This window comes from Anarrhichthys ocellatus, unplaced genomic scaffold, assembly GCF_004355925.1.
Source record: "Anarrhichthys ocellatus isolate YVR2014 unplaced genomic scaffold, GSC_Weel_1.0 scaffold20, whole genome shotgun sequence".
NCBI classification, from domain to species: domain Eukaryota; kingdom Metazoa; phylum Chordata; class Actinopteri; order Perciformes; family Anarhichadidae; genus Anarrhichthys; species Anarrhichthys ocellatus.
The window spans coordinates 5171141-5191483 of record NW_022280050.1 but is presented as its reverse complement, the minus strand read 5'-3'; the positions used below and the strand labels follow the sequence as shown (position 1 = coordinate 5191483).

At 43.0% G+C, this 20343-nt stretch overlaps 1 protein-coding gene across 7 annotated transcripts in view; it reads right to left on the bottom strand.

Annotated features, from left to right (window-relative positions):
- tanc1b (tetratricopeptide repeat, ankyrin repeat and coiled-coil containing 1b) overlaps window positions 1-20343 on the bottom strand; it is an 87840-nt gene that overhangs the window by 41751 nt on the left and 25746 nt on the right. For 5 of the 7 annotated variants that reach the window (XR_004213122.1, XM_031858575.1, XM_031858576.1 and 2 more), the window contains 2 exons: window positions 17700-17900; window positions 9243-9347 (listed from right to left, as the gene is read on the bottom strand). Coding sequence is in view for 4 of the 7 variants with exons in the window: in XM_031858575.1 (XP_031714435.1) it covers window positions 9243-9347; window positions 17700-17900 (306 nt within the window). In the remaining 3 variants the exon portion in view is untranslated. The other 2 variants (XM_031858578.1, XM_031858580.1) reach the window with 2 other exon arrangements.

Sequence of the window (20343 nt, the reverse complement as noted above, 5' to 3'; positions counted from 1 at the left end):
TGTGTGTGTGTGTGTGTGTGTGTGTGTGTGTGTGTGTGTGTGTGTGTGTCCTGCAACGCTTCAAGTGCCAAATCCAGGGCTTTCTGGTTGTTTACAGCTCTCACTCATAGAGCCTCTGAATATCAATGAGTGGACATAGACTTTCTCAAACACAGCTTAAACTGCCTGCCGTACTAACTCTCAAGGCATAACACTTGTTTAGGCAGCAATTTCAAGGCTGAGATCACCTGTAATCTATGTTTGCTTATAAATATTGTTTTTTGGGTATATATTAAAACTCAAGACAAATAAGGCACTTTGTGCAACAACAATGTACCTGTGTTGTCTGCTGAAACGGAACAATTATATTTCACCATCCACACTTGTAACTCAAATATGGGTGTGGCAAAGTAATTAAGGAAGAGTCACAACATTCCCTGAGAGTGAACAGACTGACCGACAGACAGACAGACGGAGCGAGAGAGCAAGAGAGTGAGAGAGAGAGGCAGATGTCCAAGGTACAAAGGCTTATTATACAGCTCTCTGTCAGCAACTTTTCCTCCTCTCTCCTTCATTTTCTCCTTTACCCTCTTTCTTCCACAGTTATTAATAATGTTGGCAGTCAATCTGATAAATAAACAAGTTCAATCCATTGGCCCAATGTAGTGCCAAGCCCCAATGAACTCAAAATAAAGTCATCAGACACACACACACACACACACACACACACACACACACACACACACACATCTTAAAAAAATAAAAAATGATACCAAATATTCAAAACATCTCAAACTCCCCCTGGTGGCTGGCTGATAGTTTAGGAAGCACTTGATTTGATATGGTAGAGTTTTCTATGAGTGGAGCACGCATTTAAAACGTCAGTATCTCAGTTGATGGCACTTGTGGACTAGTAATCTTAAAATGAGGATGACGTACCATACAGGTGTCATCTAGAGGTTCAATGCAGACTGGTCCTTTTAGTGAAAACATGTGCACCTGCAGATACACTGAAGCCGTTACATGTCCTCTTTGGTTGGCAGTTAGCTTACCCTGGTAGGCAAAGGGAGCACAAACAGCACAGCTTCTACAGCTAAATGACACTACTCAAACAACACATCACCACGTCACTGCAAGCGTCTGTAGTCATTCCAGCACTATCCATTACAACATCCGGACTAGCTGTCTTATTAGTAGATGATTTTTTTTTCTTACATGGAAAAACAAAGCATGTCTAATCAAGAAGATTGCGCAAATGGTGAGAACTAATTTCAGAACACCAATGATTTTTTAATTTCCTTGACAACTTATGCTGGTCATAATTACAATGCACACAGCTGGTCTGCTATAATCACAAAAGCAATTATGTAAAGAAAGAATGCCGGCAATTCATCAAAGGCTTCTATACACTGGCTTCTCTATACTGGGAATTGTGTTCGACAAGATGCTTGTATTGTAAGTAATGTCAGACAAGCACATAAGTCTAAGCTGAGCCTCTGCATAATGTATGTTAACCCTGGGACACAGGCGCTCACTGGGTTGCCTGATCCTGATGTCAGTATACGTGTTGTGGAGGCACTGCCTTAAAGCCAGTTGCACCAACTCGAAGAAAACCACTTGACTTAAATTCTCCTGGAGGCTGTACTTGCATCACCTTTTTCTCCATACATTGAAAAGCTGTTCTTTATAGGGAATGTCACCCTGCTCATGTAAACGCTTGAGATGAGCCTTTTAAGACCACTGGTGCAAAGACAATGTCGAGGCCTGAACGCTGCCGACAACAACAGTTTTATAGATTCAGGGTCACTGGATTATAGCACACATCCTGTTAAATCTTCACAGAGTACTACAATAACTCAACCGTCACACCTCACAAACCACAACATGCACAAATATTAATTTGCTTTCAAAGCTGTGGTTCTCAGGCATTGTCTTACTTTGACATCTATTTTTGGGATTTTCTGTCATTAAGGTTTAAGAACTCATGAGCTAATCTAATCCGAATCACTTGTATGGTAACATCATAAAGTGACAGAGTAGTATAACTGAGATGTATCATTAAATTAAACTGTGGACATGGCCGATATAAACTCTGGCGATCGCCGGTTGTGTGTAAATAGTCATTTGAAGTACACAACAACACGTTGCAGGCTTCATCAACTTTTAGTAGACGGATACAGATAATGGGAACAGCTGGGCCCGGGTTTTTAAATGGGGCACCTCACACATGTATGGCTACTGTACATTCGCACACAGTGGCAGGTTGTGTTTTTTAATTGAGAGTCTGTCAAAAGCGTGGCGAGGCCCGAAAAGCACAAACATAATGTATTTCTGAAGACTAGAAATAATTTTTGTGTTCTCCTTCACTTGATGTTGAGGAAATGTTGTTTCTGTAATAATTTGTTACCATTATTTCTATTCCTAGAAGCTGCTCAAAACAACCTCCGTCTCATCTGTTGGCCGGTCTTATCTGTTGTTGGTTAAGGGTCTTACTCCAGAGCTCCTCAGCTGTCGTACTGAGAGCTGAGCCGCTCTTTCGCTTTCCTTCCAGATTTGTCCAACCTGCTTGTGGTTTCAAACTCGGGCAAATTTTCAGTCACGGGCTCGCTTCTCTAACCTTTCGACCACCACTGCTCCTACGTTGATGTGATAGCATCTAAAGCTTTATGGGGTAGCCATTGCCTTCAGCGGGACATTGCCGATATAAAATAAATCACTGCAGAGGACAGATGCTGTGGTGAGTTGTACAGATTGTAAAGGCCTCTTAAATTGGGGTATATAAATAAAATTGCGTTATTGTTGTTTGTCTTGTCCCACCATCACTTTCACTGATGACAACATACAGTATGTGCCGTTTATCAGTTAGCTTTAAAATCATTATCTCCCCAAAGATTTTCTATTTTATCTAGATTTTTTGGCAGCAATAGCTATAAGATGCATTGGTGAAACTGTGCTGAATGTTACTATGGTGCACTGTATATCTCACATTCAGTAGGCTCAAGGCCATGTAAGTGTTGCAGTACTGTGCGTCTCAAAGACCACCATATTATAAAATGACAGGTACTTTTAACAGGTGCAGTGTGTAAGACCTGGACAGAATTTTAGTTTGGAAAAACATTCAAAAAATGGACTTTAATGTGAAGAGGTTACAGTGTTGACGTTATGTACTGTGTTACAGAGATATCTGCTGAAATGAGCATGCTAAAACAAGTAGCCCTGGCCCGTCCTGTCTTATAACACCACTTGTACCTCAGGAAGCGACAGTGATTCATTGGCGTGTCCCAGTCTGCCTCAAGTCCAACACGAGAGGACCAAAAAGTAGAGCGCCACTTTAAAAGTCAAGGGTCCGTGGACGTTTTGATAGTTTGCTTGTCGAATTAAATCCAAAGTGGCAGAAACAAGAAAAACAACTCACAATATAAATTGAAGCCCAACGTGAAGATTACAAGATATCAGTGTTATTTTGTCTCTCAGCAGTCAATTTTGCATATTATCTCCTTGCTGTTCAGTAGTCCTAGTGTAGCAACTGTGTCCCTGGATTATGTTCTCTAGTTCCTTGTTCATAAGAGTTTCTTCAATTTGAGACACATAATGAAACATAGAAATCATATTGGTGTATCTCTTGTTTAAACGATAACTTTAGCATACAATGGGTAAAGGACTTTCCGATCTATATCCAATAAGAACAAAAAAAAAAAACTGACAACATAGTCCAAAGACAGAGGTCAGCGTGGATGTCATCATGTTCTCAAGCTGTCAGCGTAAAAGAGGGATGCTATGGTTTCTTGCTACCAGCACTTGTGACTGCAGGAGGTCTACCTGTCTCCGGGCTGAATACAAGCCAAACCTGCTGGCTTCCCTCGCTGTGTCCACAGATTAGATCTGCTCCTGTTCCATGTTAATGCTCATTGGCTCTTTTACCTGGGGCACAGCAGGTTAGTCACACACACGTATCCACACACACTTACACTGGGGACCGAACTGTATCTATAGGCATGTGTGTGTGTGCTCTTTTCTCTCTCGCAGAGATTAAGCAGTATCGGCGTATTGTAGGCCGATAACTAACTAAGAAATTGCTGTACTGAAACACAAAAAGATTTGTTTTGAGATCATTTTGTGTCAAGATAACATAGTTTGTCCAGTAGGGAGTTTATGTTTGAACTGAAGCTGAAGCCTAGATGACAGATTAGTTATACTCGCTAGAAAGACACCAATGTGTTACTAATAAGGACATAAAATAAATCCTGTTCAGGGTCACTGGATTACAACACATATTTTACAGTGATCCCACAGTCACACAACCACGTATACGGAAATTCACATTCAATCATCATTTCAGAATGCACGAGGAAATGTCGTTTGCGACAACTTGAACCAATCTATTCCTGTTTATTACGTCATAAAATCTGCAGGCGTTCTGTGTGTTGTAACGGCTGAACTGAAGCGTCTGGCTAACCTGATGGATAACAACCAATTATACAAATACAGTACAGTCCTAATTAGAGGCCTGTGTGTACGAAGAAAACACTAAAAAGCTTTTCGGAGAGTCAGCAAATTTGATTTAACGAGAAAGAAAACAGGCTTGGTTGAGTGCCATCTATTATGGCCAACCTCCTGTAATTTCGCAGTGGATAAAATGCCGTCCAGAGACAATGTGCGATGGATCCGCAGCACTGTTCTAATGGTTCTCATTAACTACTCTTACCTTCCATGAACCCAGTTTGTAATTGGTCTCATTCCAAAGCACTTCACATTACATAATGACTTCATCAAAACTTGTATGTGTCAAATTTATGAATCAATTCAAGACTTCACGATGGAAATGTATGATTCTGTGATGGACATGACAAAACTGTGGCAGTTGGGCAACGGCTAATGTATCGCTAAACATGAGGTGAAATGCCTTGATGTGGATGGAAGGCAGTTGTAAAGTTAAATGACTAGCCAATGAAAATGAGCTAGTATCCGATTAGTCCTCTATATCTTACACTACCCAGGAGATTTGAATAATAAAAAAGGGATGTAGCTGGAACCACTTTTAGTTATTCCAGTAACTGTACAGCAAATGGAGGCAAAAGACAACAACATCATTATCTGCTGCCGGAGGAAGTTTATGAGCAGGTGTGAAATAGCAGCCGCGCTGTGCAGGGATAGAAGGAGGAAGATGGAGGGAGGAGGAGCGGAGGGAGGAGGAGCAGATGAAGGATGGAGCAGCAGGGGAACACCGTGAACGGACTGGCTCCACGGACCTGTTTTTGGCTCTCTCCCTGCCGCGAATACTTATCCAGCCGGTGCTCATTAGCAGCTGGAGTTTCATTACCACAACTGTGGAGCCTGTTTAATGAACCCTCAATGAGAACATATATCCTGCTTCCCCATTTGAGCTCAGAGGTACGAGGTGACGTGCCCCCCTGAAGCACGCTTATTGCAAATGCCACTGTTCGAACCATAGATGTCCTTTAGCTGCAAGCGCAGATGGAGTGTCCAATGAGATATTGCAGCGAGCGGAAGTTACACTGTTAATAAAGTATCTCCTTGCAAAATAAGGTTTGGAGGGAGGGGATGGCAACTGACATCTCAGCTTGATGCTAGCTGTTCGTGGCTCTATCGTGGCTCCAACTGTAGATACAGATGGCATTTCATTAACCATTTGACCGGCAGAGCTACAGCTTTATCATGAAGCGGTTCACCCCTGCAGGGCAGAGCCGCTGTGGTGTAAGGATCCTCAAGAGATGAGAAATACTGATTAATGAAGCTTCATCGCTAAATAAAGAAAAAGACAAATAACATACAAAGTCAGCCTCTAGCAGCTGATTAAAAAAGGGAAATCAGCAATGAACCTGATATGCCGTGGAAACGAATATGACTCACTGTTGCAGCCAAAAACGAAATCGCAGCCCATTCATCTCCGCTGCCACCTCGGAGTGCTTGCTGAAATATCATCAAAAGTTCTAGAAAATGGCAACAATGGGTCTTGATTGTACAATTGGGCTCGAGTCTTTATAAATGGTACAAAATGAAGCCAGTTTGTTAAAAATGCTCGATGCTTAAACTGGCGCACCACATTCATTCTTATTATATAAGAGAATCGTCCTCACATCCTCCTTGTCTCCGCTTTCCAATTCAGTATCACAGAATAATCGAACGTTATCTGCATCATCTCATGAATGCAGACCAGGACCTCAGCTGTGGCTGTGAGACCTTGCATCAGATGACTTCTCTTTTTTTTTTTTTTTAACATATCTGAAATAAAAAAACTAAAACCATATTTACCCAATTCACACAAAGCCTGACAATGGCTAACATGAGGCTGAATCTGTTAAAAGGTGCTAAATTCTGTATTCTGCCACGGCTGGGCCTATTTTAGCCATAAATTGTGCTAAAATTAAACATTCGACGACTAAAGATGGCTACATTTACAAATTTAAATGTTTTCACTGTTATCTCCCAATGTAACAGTAACAATAATAGTTCTATGAATAGCAAAAGGGATGACATGCTCTCCAAAAAGGGTGATTATACAGGAAATCTGCACACTACAATACAATAGAGAAGTAAAAGCAATGGCACAGTCAGATGTTGTAACAGGCATAAATTCACAGAATATGTGTTGGGTCCTTATCTCAGCACTGACAAGTTAATCAGCACATGAAGAAACAGGTGCTAAGTGCTTGGGCCCAGGTCTCCCTGGAGCTGTGACAGGGGGGGGGGTAGGTAGTTGTGGGAGAGGACGGGACCTGAGGTTCAGGCTTGATTGACAGGGACAGAGCTCTGAGACCACAGCTGAAACAATTTCGGCAGGCGACTGTTGGTCCGCCTGTCGCAAATGCACTCATATGTAAACAAACATAAACGTACTTTCGGACACGCAATGAATATACGCGTTGCATTCGCACGTGCACAGGAAAACTCTATCCTTCCTCAAAGAGCTGTGTGAGATGACTCCGCTGTAGGTCAAATACTATTGCTGCGAGGCATAGTTTTTATGCATCCAAGAGTTGCATCCTTCAGCACAAGACCAAACAAAAGCTCCTCGGAACTCACTTCATTTTGGGGCCTAAATGTCACACTGTGCCCGTGCTGCAAAACTTCCAACTGATTTCCTGGCTCAGAATCTTCCGGCACCGTTTCCATGCTGATGCTGACTTTGTTATAAAAAGCTCCAATGTCAAAAAACATCTTCTCCTGTCTCAGCAGTTAGCAGAAAAGCCAGGATTGTTTACCATCTCTGAAGTAGTAGACTACACAGGCCAAGAGACGCTCTCTTTATTGACGAAGGAACACTGGAAACGTCCTTGTCACGCGCGACGTGTGACGCACAGTAACAGGCCGACGGCGGACTCTACGTCTAACTACATGGTGCGACTTCATATAAAAAGGACGATTCCTATACGTACGAATGTATCCACTTGAGAGGAATAGCATGTGTAGCTGTGTTGAAAAGCCTTTCAGCTGTTCGTGGGGCGTCCTCCTGCAACAGCTGGGCTATCACAATCAGCACCTAATTGTACATAATTAGTCGAGTAAGTTGGCGCATTCCTGTAATGTTTCATGGCTTTTGGGAAGAAGAAGGTAAGATAGTTTCTCCTGGCTTAGCTACTTGCATTCATTGATTAAATGACTGTACATGGCAGCAATAACAAGTAGCTGTATTATCTTAAAAAGAGGTCGGCTATTTCTTTTAGTTCTGCGAGAGCTGAGTCAATATTTGAGAGCATGTAAGGGTCGCTACCAAAGCTACAAAATAAACTAAAACGTCTTAAATGCCCGGAGCTGCGTAAAGAGAGACTGACCTTTGTTGCTGTTCCAACACTGCAATGAGCAATAACAATGTGCTGGGTACAACCCATCCTACAGACTGCCATATCATCTCCTATTTGCCTTAAATTGACCAGATCTGTAACAGCTATCTCTATAATCAGGAGTAGACCAGAAATGCTAAATTGCATTTTATAACCTCAGCTCAGTGTCTGTGTGCGCGCTCTCTGTGTTTTGAAGCAGTTTGATGGTTCTCTACATTTTCTGTTTGCAACAAATAGTCTATGGAGGGCTTAGTCAGTCACATACGTGTAAGATAGTAAGGCATGGTGCATATATCGCTTGAAGAGTCATTTTAGCATAAAGTACACACACCTTGAGCATTCTTTTTCTTTTCTCTGTGTTGGGAAGCAAGAGGGAGGAGGGAAAGCTGAGAAGGAGAAGAGGAGTGTTGTTTGTGTGTAACCTGCAGTAGGTAAACTCAAAAGCATTGTAACGTGACTCGACTACATAGATTCTCCCCATGAATTTCTATAAAAAAAAAAAAAAATTCCAAACCGAGGTCTCTCAAAACTTCTGCAAACATTAGCCGACAAACGGTGCCAGAGCACCAGCTGTGGTGAGATAACATTTATCTGGCGTCTGCTATCTGCCGGTAGCCCACTCTGTGCCAGCTGACCGTCAGACACACCCTCGTGCCTCGGTATGTAACAGTCAACAGTGACTGGGCTGCGCTGGGTTACTACTGTCTGCGTATGTGAACCATGTACAATCAGAGGGCACCACTTTCTGTGTTGCCCTCTGCTAAAGATAACACATCTATGACTCTGCTCCAGCCAATGAGAGGAATTTCAGCCATGCCCTGCCCTGCCCTGATCTGCTCTGCTCTGCTGGAAACCAAAAGAAGGCACTAAGTGGAACATTACCCCCACACACTCAAACACAATGCCCAATGCAGGAGAGAATAACACTAAAGGCTCGTGGAAAACGTGGAAACACACACAATGTCACACATATACGTATATGTGCAGTTACTGAGAAATTTAAGGTCTTGTCCTCATCACATTCCCATGTAGAAAAACACAGCACTCCGGTCAGACAATGTGTCCCCACACAGAGGAAAACTGACTCCTCTGTAATGTAAACACACACTTTAAAATAAACACGGCACTATTGTGTGTTTGTACAAGAGGCTACATGAAGGAGCACTGCTCAAACGCACTGGTACTTACATGGACCACTCGTGCAGGGAACTGATTCTACCCTTAAATTACAGAGACCTATCCCTGACCCCACGGACACAACACGGATATTCAGTATAATACAAAACACACAGCTATGAGGATCACAGTTTGAGGACAAAGTTGTGAATTCTAGCCGCCAACATGTACATTTCTCATTCTTAAGCCAGTTCAAGTTTCCAAATGCCTCCAAAAACACAAGCAGACACACACACACACACACACACACGCACAAATGAACGAAAAGCCATGATGTGAACTCACCATTATGTGAGGACTCCTTGTTATCAGTCACGTTCCTCAGTGCTGAAACGATGGCATCAGAGGGAACACGAGGACTCTCCACATATTTGGGCTTCCTGACTGGACCTGCGAGCACAGACCGAAGATACGGGGAGAACGAGAGAGGGAGAGGGAGAGGAAGAGAGAGAGAGGGAGAGGGACAGACAGAGAGAGGGAGAGAAAGAGAGGAAAATAAATGCAAAAAAATGAGAGAATGAGAGAAACAGAGGGAGGGAGAGAGAGTTCTTGCTGGATTAACGTGTTCAAGAAGGGACTAGAGATGAGAGGTGGTGGTGTCTTAGTTGGACAGGCTTGACTACACTCCATAGCTCTCACACACACACACACACACACACACACACACACACACACTCTCAGACAGCTCCCCGCGCTGATAGCAGCTCTGGTCTGTCTAACAACCCAGAATATCGTCTGCATGGCTGGAGACTCGCAGTAAAACACTGCTAGCCGGCTCTGGGAATGTAAACTGCAGCAGGAAACCACAACAATTTGCCTCTCAGCGAAATTTAAAGATGAGTATTTAAACACACATGCACTGTTGGGGTTCGGCAAAACAGACAAAGTGTTTTTTCTGCGTTTTGGATCTGTGAGCGGTCCCTTGAAAGTATACGCTGTTATTGCTGCAAAGATACATAAGGATGGATTGAGCTCCGCGTGTCCTGCTGTACGTCAGATGATCTATAAGGGAGAGTGCTACAGTCCTCTGAGGACCGTCTTTGTCTTTAGCGAAGAGTCAAAGTTAGCTGGCTGCTCTGTTGTTCTCTCTGCTCTCACCAGGACAGAATTAGAAAACCCCACAGCTCCACTACAGAATGCTGGCTCACTGTGCCGAACTTTAACATGAACCACTGAGATACTCACCCCACTAGAGACACGGCTCCCTTTGCAACATTTCCATCTCTGTGTGGACAAAATGATTTGCCCATGTTGTCCATTACATATTCTGCAAAAAAAAAAGTTGGTATTCGCCCCAAATAGACAAAAGATGCGGTTCTTAAGAGTGCCACTATAATTGTTTGTACATGCAGGAGACCCAGCAAAGACGCTAGACTAAATACTAAGCCATGAAACAAACATCTCCCGAGCAACTAGCTCTGCACCTTTCAAGTCCTCTATACTTCTATCCCACAATTTCTGGTGTAAAAACAGAAATCTGTTCCAAAGTCCAGACACAAAAAAGCAAAAGTTTGACTGCAGGAAACAATCCAACGACATGAGGTGACTGTATAATACAGATCCATCAATTCATAGAGAATAGCAGCAGCATGCCTCCCCTTCAGCCACTCCTCCATGCTCCTCCAACCTTGACCTACTGTAACCCAATCCAAACCTCCCCCTCTTATCAGATGACTGTATGCATAACCCCAGACGTAACATAAAGATGACATGGAGGAGCAGAGATTACCATTTCCCATTACCACATGTGATAACCAGTCCCTCCCACCTCCAAAAAAAAACAAAAAAAAACCCGCAGCTGCGATCTTGGCCACAGATACTAAAAGTGGAGGTGGGGGGGACTGGTTATCACATGTGGTAATGGGAAATGGTAATCTCTGCTCCTCCAACCTTGACCTACTGTAACCCAATCCAAACCTCCCCCTCTTATCAGATGACTGTATGCATAACCCCAGACGTAACATAAAGATGACATGGAGGAGCAGAGATTACCATTTCCCATTACCACATGTGATAACCAGTCCCTCCCACCTCCAAAAAAAAAACAAAAAAAAACCCGCAGCTGCGATCTTGGCCACAGATACTAAAAGTGGAGGTGGGGGGGGGGGTTACAGCAGCAGACACGTGAGGGGAAATTATCTGGAAGTACCATTGCAACAAACCAAGAATGAGAGTCAAAGTCATCTTGATGCACAGTGCCATCTATGGATACGCAACTTGAAGTGCACAGTGGGGAACGGTGCTTTGGAAACCCTCTCTCTTCTTGCTTGTTAGCAGAAAAAAGTCATGCTGTGATCTGTCAGAGGAGCAGGAAGCAGTGGTCGTACTATGTGGTGAGAATTTGCTTTAAAAAGGTGATGATTGGTGTCGTTTAAAAACACTATAATCTTAAGATCAGGTTTCCAACACATGTGAGATGTTCCAGATGTTTTTGGTTTGTGTACATAGTAGGGCTGGGCCTATGTTGATATTATGTCGATATCGTGTTATGAGACTAGGTATCGTCTAAGATTTTGGATATTGTAATGTAGCATAAGTGTCTTTTCCTGGTTGTAAAGGCTGCATTACAGTACAGTACAGTCATGTTCTTAACTTACCAGGCTATTCTAATACATGCCTTTTACAATTAGTCATGGTATTCACATTATCGATGATTATTTATCAAAAATCTTATTGTGTAAATGTTTTTTGTAAAAGCACCGGTGGCAACCCTGCAATATCAATATTGAGGTATTTGGTCACAGATATTGCGATATTGGATTTTCTCCATATCGCCCAGCCTTAGTACATATACGAGGTCTGAGTCTGAAGGGGACTGATCCAGTGAAGCATCTACAAAAAGCAATCCAAGTGCAGCCTGTTATTTAGCGGACAAAGCCAAAGAATCCATCCTGAAAACCTCCATTCATCTGTGGATGGTCAGACACAACCCATTACCCAGGAGTCACACGGCTCCATCTAGAGTGGAACGACAGAGACACAGAGGGCTCGTGTGCGACACACACTTAGATCAGCTAAATATCGCGGGCCCAAAAGCACACCGCCAAATATATCCCGTTGAGTGCATTTCATCTAAAAAAACAAACAAACAGGGGGCATAGTTTGAGTAATTGAAACCATATGCTTACGTTCAGATTTGGTTGACACAAAGTGCCAAGAGGAACACAGGATCCACACATGAAATAACAAACATGTTGCCGGCTATCGAGGGTCATTTTAGGCCACATCTGAAGGGGCTGATAATACAGCGAAGAGGCAAAAAGGTCCTTCAGCAAGATTCTGAGCCGTCCGAGCATCGGCTCATGAAAGACAAAAGCGCACGGGTTTTGTTTTTCCATTCAAAATCTAATCTCAAGATTTAACAGGGTGCCATTACCGCTCTGCCCTTCTAGATGGAAGCACTGACGAATCAGCAATTGCAGTTTATAACAGGCATGAAAAGGTCGAGGAGATGGAAGAGTCAGATGTGAGACCCTTGAAGGACAGAGAGAGAGAGAGAGCGAGAGAGAGAGAGAGGCAGAAATGAGACGGGTTCTTACTTTTATCACAGTTTGGAAGCAAAAAAATTCAGAATGGTTAATCTTTTCACATGCACATAAATTGGGGGAAGCGACACGGCTGATTAAAAGGTTTGTTGAGACAAAGAAAGAGACCGGGATGGTTAAGAGTAGATTCGAGGTTTGAACACCAACAAAATAACAGCATAGAAAACAAAAACATTCCTATTAGAGCAAGCTGTTATTATTTTTAAGCATACAGTACTTGAACCGTATTTAAAACTAACGTTTCATATATTTTTGCTGCAGTTGTGTTTTTATTGCTATTCTGTTGTAAAATGTGCTGAGTCAATATGCAGCACTGCATGTAGTAACCTCAAAAAGACGGCACATGAGGTTATTTTCATCTTGCAGAAATGTTTCCATGAGTGATAATTGAGCACTAAAAAGATCATCTACTCGCCTTCAATGTACAGTAAATGTGTGTCTTTGTAAATACACATGTTAAATACACATGGAGAAAAGCAAGCAAACAAAAGGAATGGGGGGGGAGATGGGTTGAAAGAAGAAGAACAGAGAGAGCAGAGAGAGTCCCTAGGGTAAAGCAGGCGGGCAGGCTGTGACTGCAGAGGACTCTTTACTCACCAGTATTCACTGAGATTCAGGAATTCACGACCAGCAAGCTATCACTCAGCACACACACACACACACATACCAAACAGTGGAATACCTATGACCAACAACTTACAATGTCCAGTCAATGCCAATGAAAGAGAGGATTGTTCATGGCTATAGGAAGTGATCAAGGAGTTTTCCCAGCATTCTTCACGATGGACTCTGACTTCTTCACATTTCAACTTTTCAATAAGAGTGTGTGCACTCTTTGTGCCGCGAAAGGGAGCGGCAGCCGCCTCACAACAGCCCTCTTTATGCTCCAAAATGTCATTCTTCAACTTAAAAAGGGAAAAATAATACATTAGATGAGACCGGCATTCTAAGTGCTGCATGTCAATCTCGGTTGCAGTCGTATTTATGGAGAGCATGAAGTATACTTTGTCTTGTTCAAAGCTGTACCAAGCTTTTCATCTTTCTAACACTGTGGTTGCAAAACAGCTAAGAAACTGTTAAAGACAGGCTGAATAGGGAATGAATCCAAAATGTGTGTTTTGCATTTAAGTTAACAAAGCATCACGACATAATGCCATTATACTCTCCTGGTTGTTGCAATGTCTGCGCTGTACAACAACGAGAGACTAGTAGTCTTATTCAAACACTACATAATCATGACTAATCTCTCACACGCCGGTATGAACTGCGTATTAAATCTGCACTGCGCCCATTGGTCATACATTTACCCAACAAGTGTTCCTTTGCCCTGACCATTTACTCTCTAGTTGTCATACACCACCCCATCATACGAGCATCCTGGATTCTACGGACCGACTGAGGAAGCCATGTTGTCGGTGACTTGGGATTCCGTTGCAGATGGAAAAAAAGGGGGGATTGCATGTGATAAGCAGCCCAAAGCTGTGAGTGTAGTAGCCAAGAGCAGTGAAGTGAAGAACTGGATATAACTTTTCACTGGGTGCTCATCAGAGGAACCTTTCAAAGGGTTCTTGCAGCATCACAAGGTTCTTTTACAGCTCGGCTCTCAAAAACAGAAGGCATCGATATTCCCTCTGGCCTGTCTGCTTACTGTCAATACCCCAGAGTCGACTTCAGGGGAGAGCGCACCTCAAAGGGGCTACGACGGGCTTTGAAGACGGCTCCTATCCTCATGACGGTACTGCAAAACAAATTGAACTCGTCTGGTACTGTAGAGGAAGATGAAGAATACGAGTGGATGAGCATTGTACTCGTACAGGTTAATGTAAATACGACTTATTTCAATCAAACAATTATTTAACGAGAAAATTTCAAAGATAATATTGCTATCGAGAAATTATAAGTTATAAGGTATTAAATCACTTTGAATCAGTTTAACCAGACATGATCTATGGTTTTAATAATTGCTCTGAAGCTTAGTGAAATTCCACCAGATGACATTTTGTGTTGTTTTATGTGGTCTGCTGCGTCTCTGCTGTAATACCTTCTAAAGCTTTAACCCCGAAGCTCCCAAAACATTTGACTGACTGGTTATGGTACTTAATAACCACAACAAGAACACAGTGTAAAGACTGTGCCGCGGTTTAACCACCACTGATGTATAGCGTTCAGTGTGTGGGGCTGCTGCTGCTGCTGCCACCACAAAACAAGAGATAAAGGGGAGATGAGCAATAAAGAGGGCATGACATCAGACCACGGCCAGTGACAGCAGTCACCTGAGCATCTCACACACACACAAACACACACACACATATATAAACACAAGCCACAAGCTGTGGGGTTGTTACAAGCTGCAGATAATTGGTTTCAGTTTGGCCTCTTGGGTCTACATGTCCAAACTCAGGATTGTAGGTACCCGACTGAATCTCGGAAAGATCGTGTCAGAATAAAGTGTGATCTCGCTGGTGGTGACTTTCAGACCTACTTGGCTGATCGATAAAAGGAATCAGCCTCTGAACCTCCGAAACCGAAGCTCCCATCAAAGAAAAATCCCCTCAACTGTTTTCAATATACACAACAACAGCCGACCAGACACAACTTCCCCCTGTGGCCTCATTCCAGATCTACTAATTAAAATGATACACTGCCCACGACAGCCATAAATTAATATGAATTGCAGTTTTATGATCCCTCGCAGGCTGACAGGGAGGCAAAAAGCGTGGCGCTAACAGATTTGTCATGTGACTGAAGAAAGGTCACACATGAGGAACGTACAGTGGCAGCAGCAGAATCACCTCTGTGTGTCCACCACCTCGTACATCAGGGATGGTTCTATATAATCTGTGGTTGTATGTGTATGGAGAGGTGGGCTTTTCTGATGTGCTCATTCCAGCAGCTGTGAAAGCGTCATCTTTACAAGCAGCGCAACCTTGAAGACGACAGATGCTTTTAAACCCTCAATGGCCCAGTAACATAGAACAACCAGAGGAGGTCACTGTGTAGATACCCAGGAGAGGTTAGAGGTTTCAACCCTTTGAAAAAGTGTCTCTGACTTTACTCTACCCACTTAAGATCGAGGTTCAAGTTTTTCAATGCCTGATCTTTGACCTGCACGGGGTTGGACGGCAAGATGGGTCATTTCAGGCTACATTCTTGTAGTAAATGTTCCTCCCTGGGCCTTGGTGGTGCCTGTAAACTATTATTAAGACTATAAAGCCAAGGTGCTGCTCAACACATGTCAGGGTGCAGTGTTTCATGGTTAAGCTCTGGGCTTAGCTGATCAAAGCTGGGGCACTCAACGCCACCAGGATTGTGTGGCTCAGGCATCCGTCACACTCCTAATTAACTCAATGTTTCTCTGTTGTCCGCCTGTGAAGTTTGCATGAAAACAACCCAAAACAACAACCACTAAGTTTGAGCCTTCCGAACTGCGATAGATTATCTAATGTGTCAGGAAATGAAGTCAGGCCACAAAATGCTCTCTGAATCTGTGAGACCACTTCCCTCTTACATCACGGATGGGAAGGAGAACAAATAGATGTGTGATAGAAGCCCTTTTTTTCAAACTTTTGTCTTTTGCCCAATGTGCTCATTGCAAATATCAGTAGAAATGTAGGCATGAGTTTGTTGAAATGGTACCAATGACTCCCGCTTTCCTGCTAGATATCCAGGGTGAATCAAAACGATGATTTAGCAGAACATCTGTACAACGGCCATGGATTGTCTGAAGCTCATTTCGACAGAGACGAGTCTTAAATTGAGAGTGCTGGGCTGCTTCTGCGGCTCAGCGGGAAGCGAAAAAGCGGCATTTTGACCCATGTTGTTTTCGTCGCAGAGCTGAGACATTTCCTGCAGTATGTGTTTATTAACTGGAGGTGTGAACTCTCCCCCGACCGGTTTTCACAGTTACCTGTGAGGACAGTGGAGGAGAGCCTACAAAACACCCCCCCCCCTACTACTCCCTACCCCGACCCTCTCTCCCTGGTTGTCCTCCATAGCATCCTATCTTGTCAGTCCGTTTTTCCATGCCTCAGAGCACCCCAAGTGGGAATATGCCTTTAATGAGTGTTCCCCTTCCCCCGTCCCCAGAGCCCTTTTCACCTTCACAAAGCCCAGTCTCTTCTCTCTTCATCTTCATCTCTCGCCACCTCTTGTCCCTCCTGTCATGTCTGTAAATGTACATTTCATCGACATTCTCTTTGGGTTTAAAAAGGTCATCACAGATCCTGTATCACCTAAGGTAGTTGGATAGATGTTGTTTAACTTGTGTGGGGGCTGGTTGAGCAAATACAACTCTACTTGGCTATTACAAACTATTTATCTCCTCCTTTTTTAAAAACTAAAGATGAAGCATACCTAAGCAATTATGTATCCGCTTTTCCTCTGAACATTTGCACAATGTACTGCATCTCGAAACATTAGGTTTTCAATTCTGTGATAAAAAAAATTGCGTGATTGCATTAAAATAAACCGACAATCTTTTTCAAATCAGAGATGTGACCTTGAACAACACAAGTGTGCATAAGGATTAAAACCATACTACCCCCTTCCCATCTACTCGTCTTTACACTAAGCAGAGCAAAGCTGTAACCACTCGAAACAAAGGCTAGATGGTCCACAGATGAGTGCCACATGTGAGTGGGGCCACATTGACCACTTAAAAGATTTCTCTCCTCTTTGCCAAGTCTCCGGAATACAAAGACTCAGGTTGAGACAAGTTCAGCTACAAAGGTATCCCCTGCTTTGAAGCACCCCACAGCTGCTGACAAGCATGTTCTCAACATGGTGGATAGAAGGAGGTCGGGGAGGACTGACAATTGGATCCAGTGTAAACACACGGCCATTACCAGCCGGCATAGTGTAAACACACGGTGCGGTTTGTAGAAACCTCGACATCGACACAAGGTGATCAAATACAACGAGGAAGTGACAAAAACAATCCGAGCTCACAGCCGAACCTCTGGGATCCAGAACGGCCGAGCTGTAGTTATAACACTTAACGCTAAATCACCTAAACTATTCTTCTTCCAAGAACAACAATTATTCAGAATAGTTTGCCATGTTTCAAGGAGGTTTAAGCACATTTAGCTTGTTTAGGTTAATAGTCACGGTAGTGTGTGGTACACAACAGAAGTATTTTAACTATTGGAACTGCAGCTACAACATCAGGACACATTTCAAAACGCTCAAATATATTTACCTGGTGACCTCTTGGTGGGGCGTAAGGGCATCATGTACGACTGTCGTGGCAGGAGAGGTGAGGATGGAAGAGACATGGACACTCCCTTGGCCAGGCTTAATCTGAAAACATCATCCGGGATATTCGGGGGCCCGCTGCCCGGCCCCTGGAACTGAGGGCTTCCCTCAGGTGGGAATCTTCTTTGGGCACCGTGGACATCGCCTGTTGAGGAGAAACATGAGCTTGTTAAAGGTTTTACAAATAGCTTTCGTATTAGCTCACGTCCTTACATTTTGCTACCTATTTGGGTATGCATTGAGCTTGAGCGTTACGAAAGACACACTATTGTAGGCTAATGTTTGTGTAGAGCAGACACACTATTGTAGGCTAATGTTTGTGTAGAGCAAAGTTTTCAGGGATGAAGGAAATGGAGCTCAGTGGACTTTTTAAAATCCGTTTACGCCAAAGTGCTATTGTGGTACAATGCTGTTAAGGATTATTGATCTATGTGCTAATGTGAATGTACTGCACACCAATCAGCTTTGTGTATGATAATCACAATGTTGACTATGCAGGACTTTTAAGGCTCTGCACTGTTGTGAGCTCAACAAGCAGACAAATACTAGAAAACAACACAGTAAGAATGTGCCGGAGGAAAGAAATGCAGCTCCTATAGTCACCTAGAAACTCCATGAACCCAGTGAGAGCCGTGGAATTCAAAGTATTCTGATCCAAAGAGATGATTTACTTATAATTTCCAAAAGGACAATTATAGCAAAAACACTTGATTTGTTTAACACAGAGACCAGAAGACGCTTTTTGTTTAGATACAGAAGGATGACCACACGGACCTTGAAGCTGACCCAATTGAAACAATGTCCCAAATCATTTACTTTTACTACCATCTACCAGTCTGAACACCAGGAATGTCAAACCTTCGAGGAAACCTTGGCGACCTTTTTTTTTTTTTTTTGTTGCTGCGGAAAGCAGCTGGATTCTGACAGGATGCCACTTTAGAGTATTTATAAAAAAAACAGACATATCACAGCTATCCGAGGGGGAAATATTTAAACGCTTCCAATTAATCAAACGTGTTTTTCACGGATTAACTCAACCACGCAGAAATTTCTACATTCATTAAGTTTGAAGGTATTCAGTTGCCAGTTATACAACTATGTTACAAAGGCAGGTGCCACAGGCTTGCAGAGAAATTAGCTTACACAGCGGGGATAGCAGTTGATTTCAGCATACAGTAGAGTGGTCTCTGACTGAAAGTCCCTGTAATGATTTGCATGCATCTACTTCCTTTCTAGTTAAGCCGTCAATGCACTGGCCTCTTTGTTTGCCTTTACTGTAGCTGTCCTGTTTGCCAACACTGCTACATCTGCCACTGCTCACATGGGGCTCATTTGGAACACAACAAGCAGAGGTGGAAGAAAAAAACCACAGAGGAGACCTGGATCCTTGAGAACACAGGGCCACGTTTGTTTTTAAACCCAGGGTCAGGGGCCAGTGAGCATTTCTCATGCCATCGGGGCACATGAGAAGGACATCCAGTCAGTAGAGTAAATAAGGTTGTGTCATTGACCACTGGGTTAAGATAACATGTAATTCACTAAGCACACTGGCTGGCTGTTCCTGTCCGAACTAATCAAACTAATCATCATTCATCTTCGTCCCGCCTCTATCCACATTGTATTTTTCTCTCTCTCTCTCTCTCTGCAGGACGACAGCAGAATGTTGATCAATCCCCAACTTGGAAAACAAGCACCCCCCCCTATTTTCATATTTCTAGTCTCATTATACACCATTTTTAAACAGTGAATAGTGCAAAATTTGAGCAGATGTATTAAAAAAAACAAAAAAAAAAAAAACAGAAAGCCGACCCTGGTATTCAGAATACTTAAAAGTGTTTGAACACATGTGAACTCAAAGTCCAACATATTTTAATCAACACTGAGCAGCTTGAAGAGGCCAAATTTCATTTCATAACAGTTTCTAGTAGCTGTATCAACCTAACCACGCAGCAGGGCTATGGCTCCAAAGAGAAAACCTCACCAATCATTGTCTACCTGCACGGGTACATCTGCCTAACAAATCCCCACAGACCTTAACTAACCTCTCAAATACAACTATGATAAGTTTAGGACTCAACAAGAAATCCACAATCTATTTGTCCATAAATCTGCTAGCTTGCAATGTAAGCTAGCAGATGTCTCTCATGGCTTCACTGTGCCCGGCACTAAATCCTTTGTGCTTTCAGGGCAGCTATAGCTATATACCTTCTCTGCTGTCAAACTTAAATCTAGCTCTAGATATTGCCTTCATTTTTCTCATGTTTTGCCCTCACCTATTAAGATACTTTCCTCCTCACAGAAGTGGCTCCCCACAGTCTCTACACATGACTTCACTCAAGGCTTGCAAATCACTTAACCTGGCTACCAGTTTGCTCGGTGGAGTCCAAGCCCGAGATGGAAAAAACAGGTTTTGCCAGAATGGAAAGAGCATTTTAACCCTGGAGCCAGCAAACGGCAAAGTCATCTATTCTGCGGCATCAAAGTTGCCCACTCATCATGGCCACAAATTAAAATGTATGAATAATCAACCTCAAGATAACATGTAATACCTAACTAATAATACAGGCCATACGTCAGCAGAGCCAGCT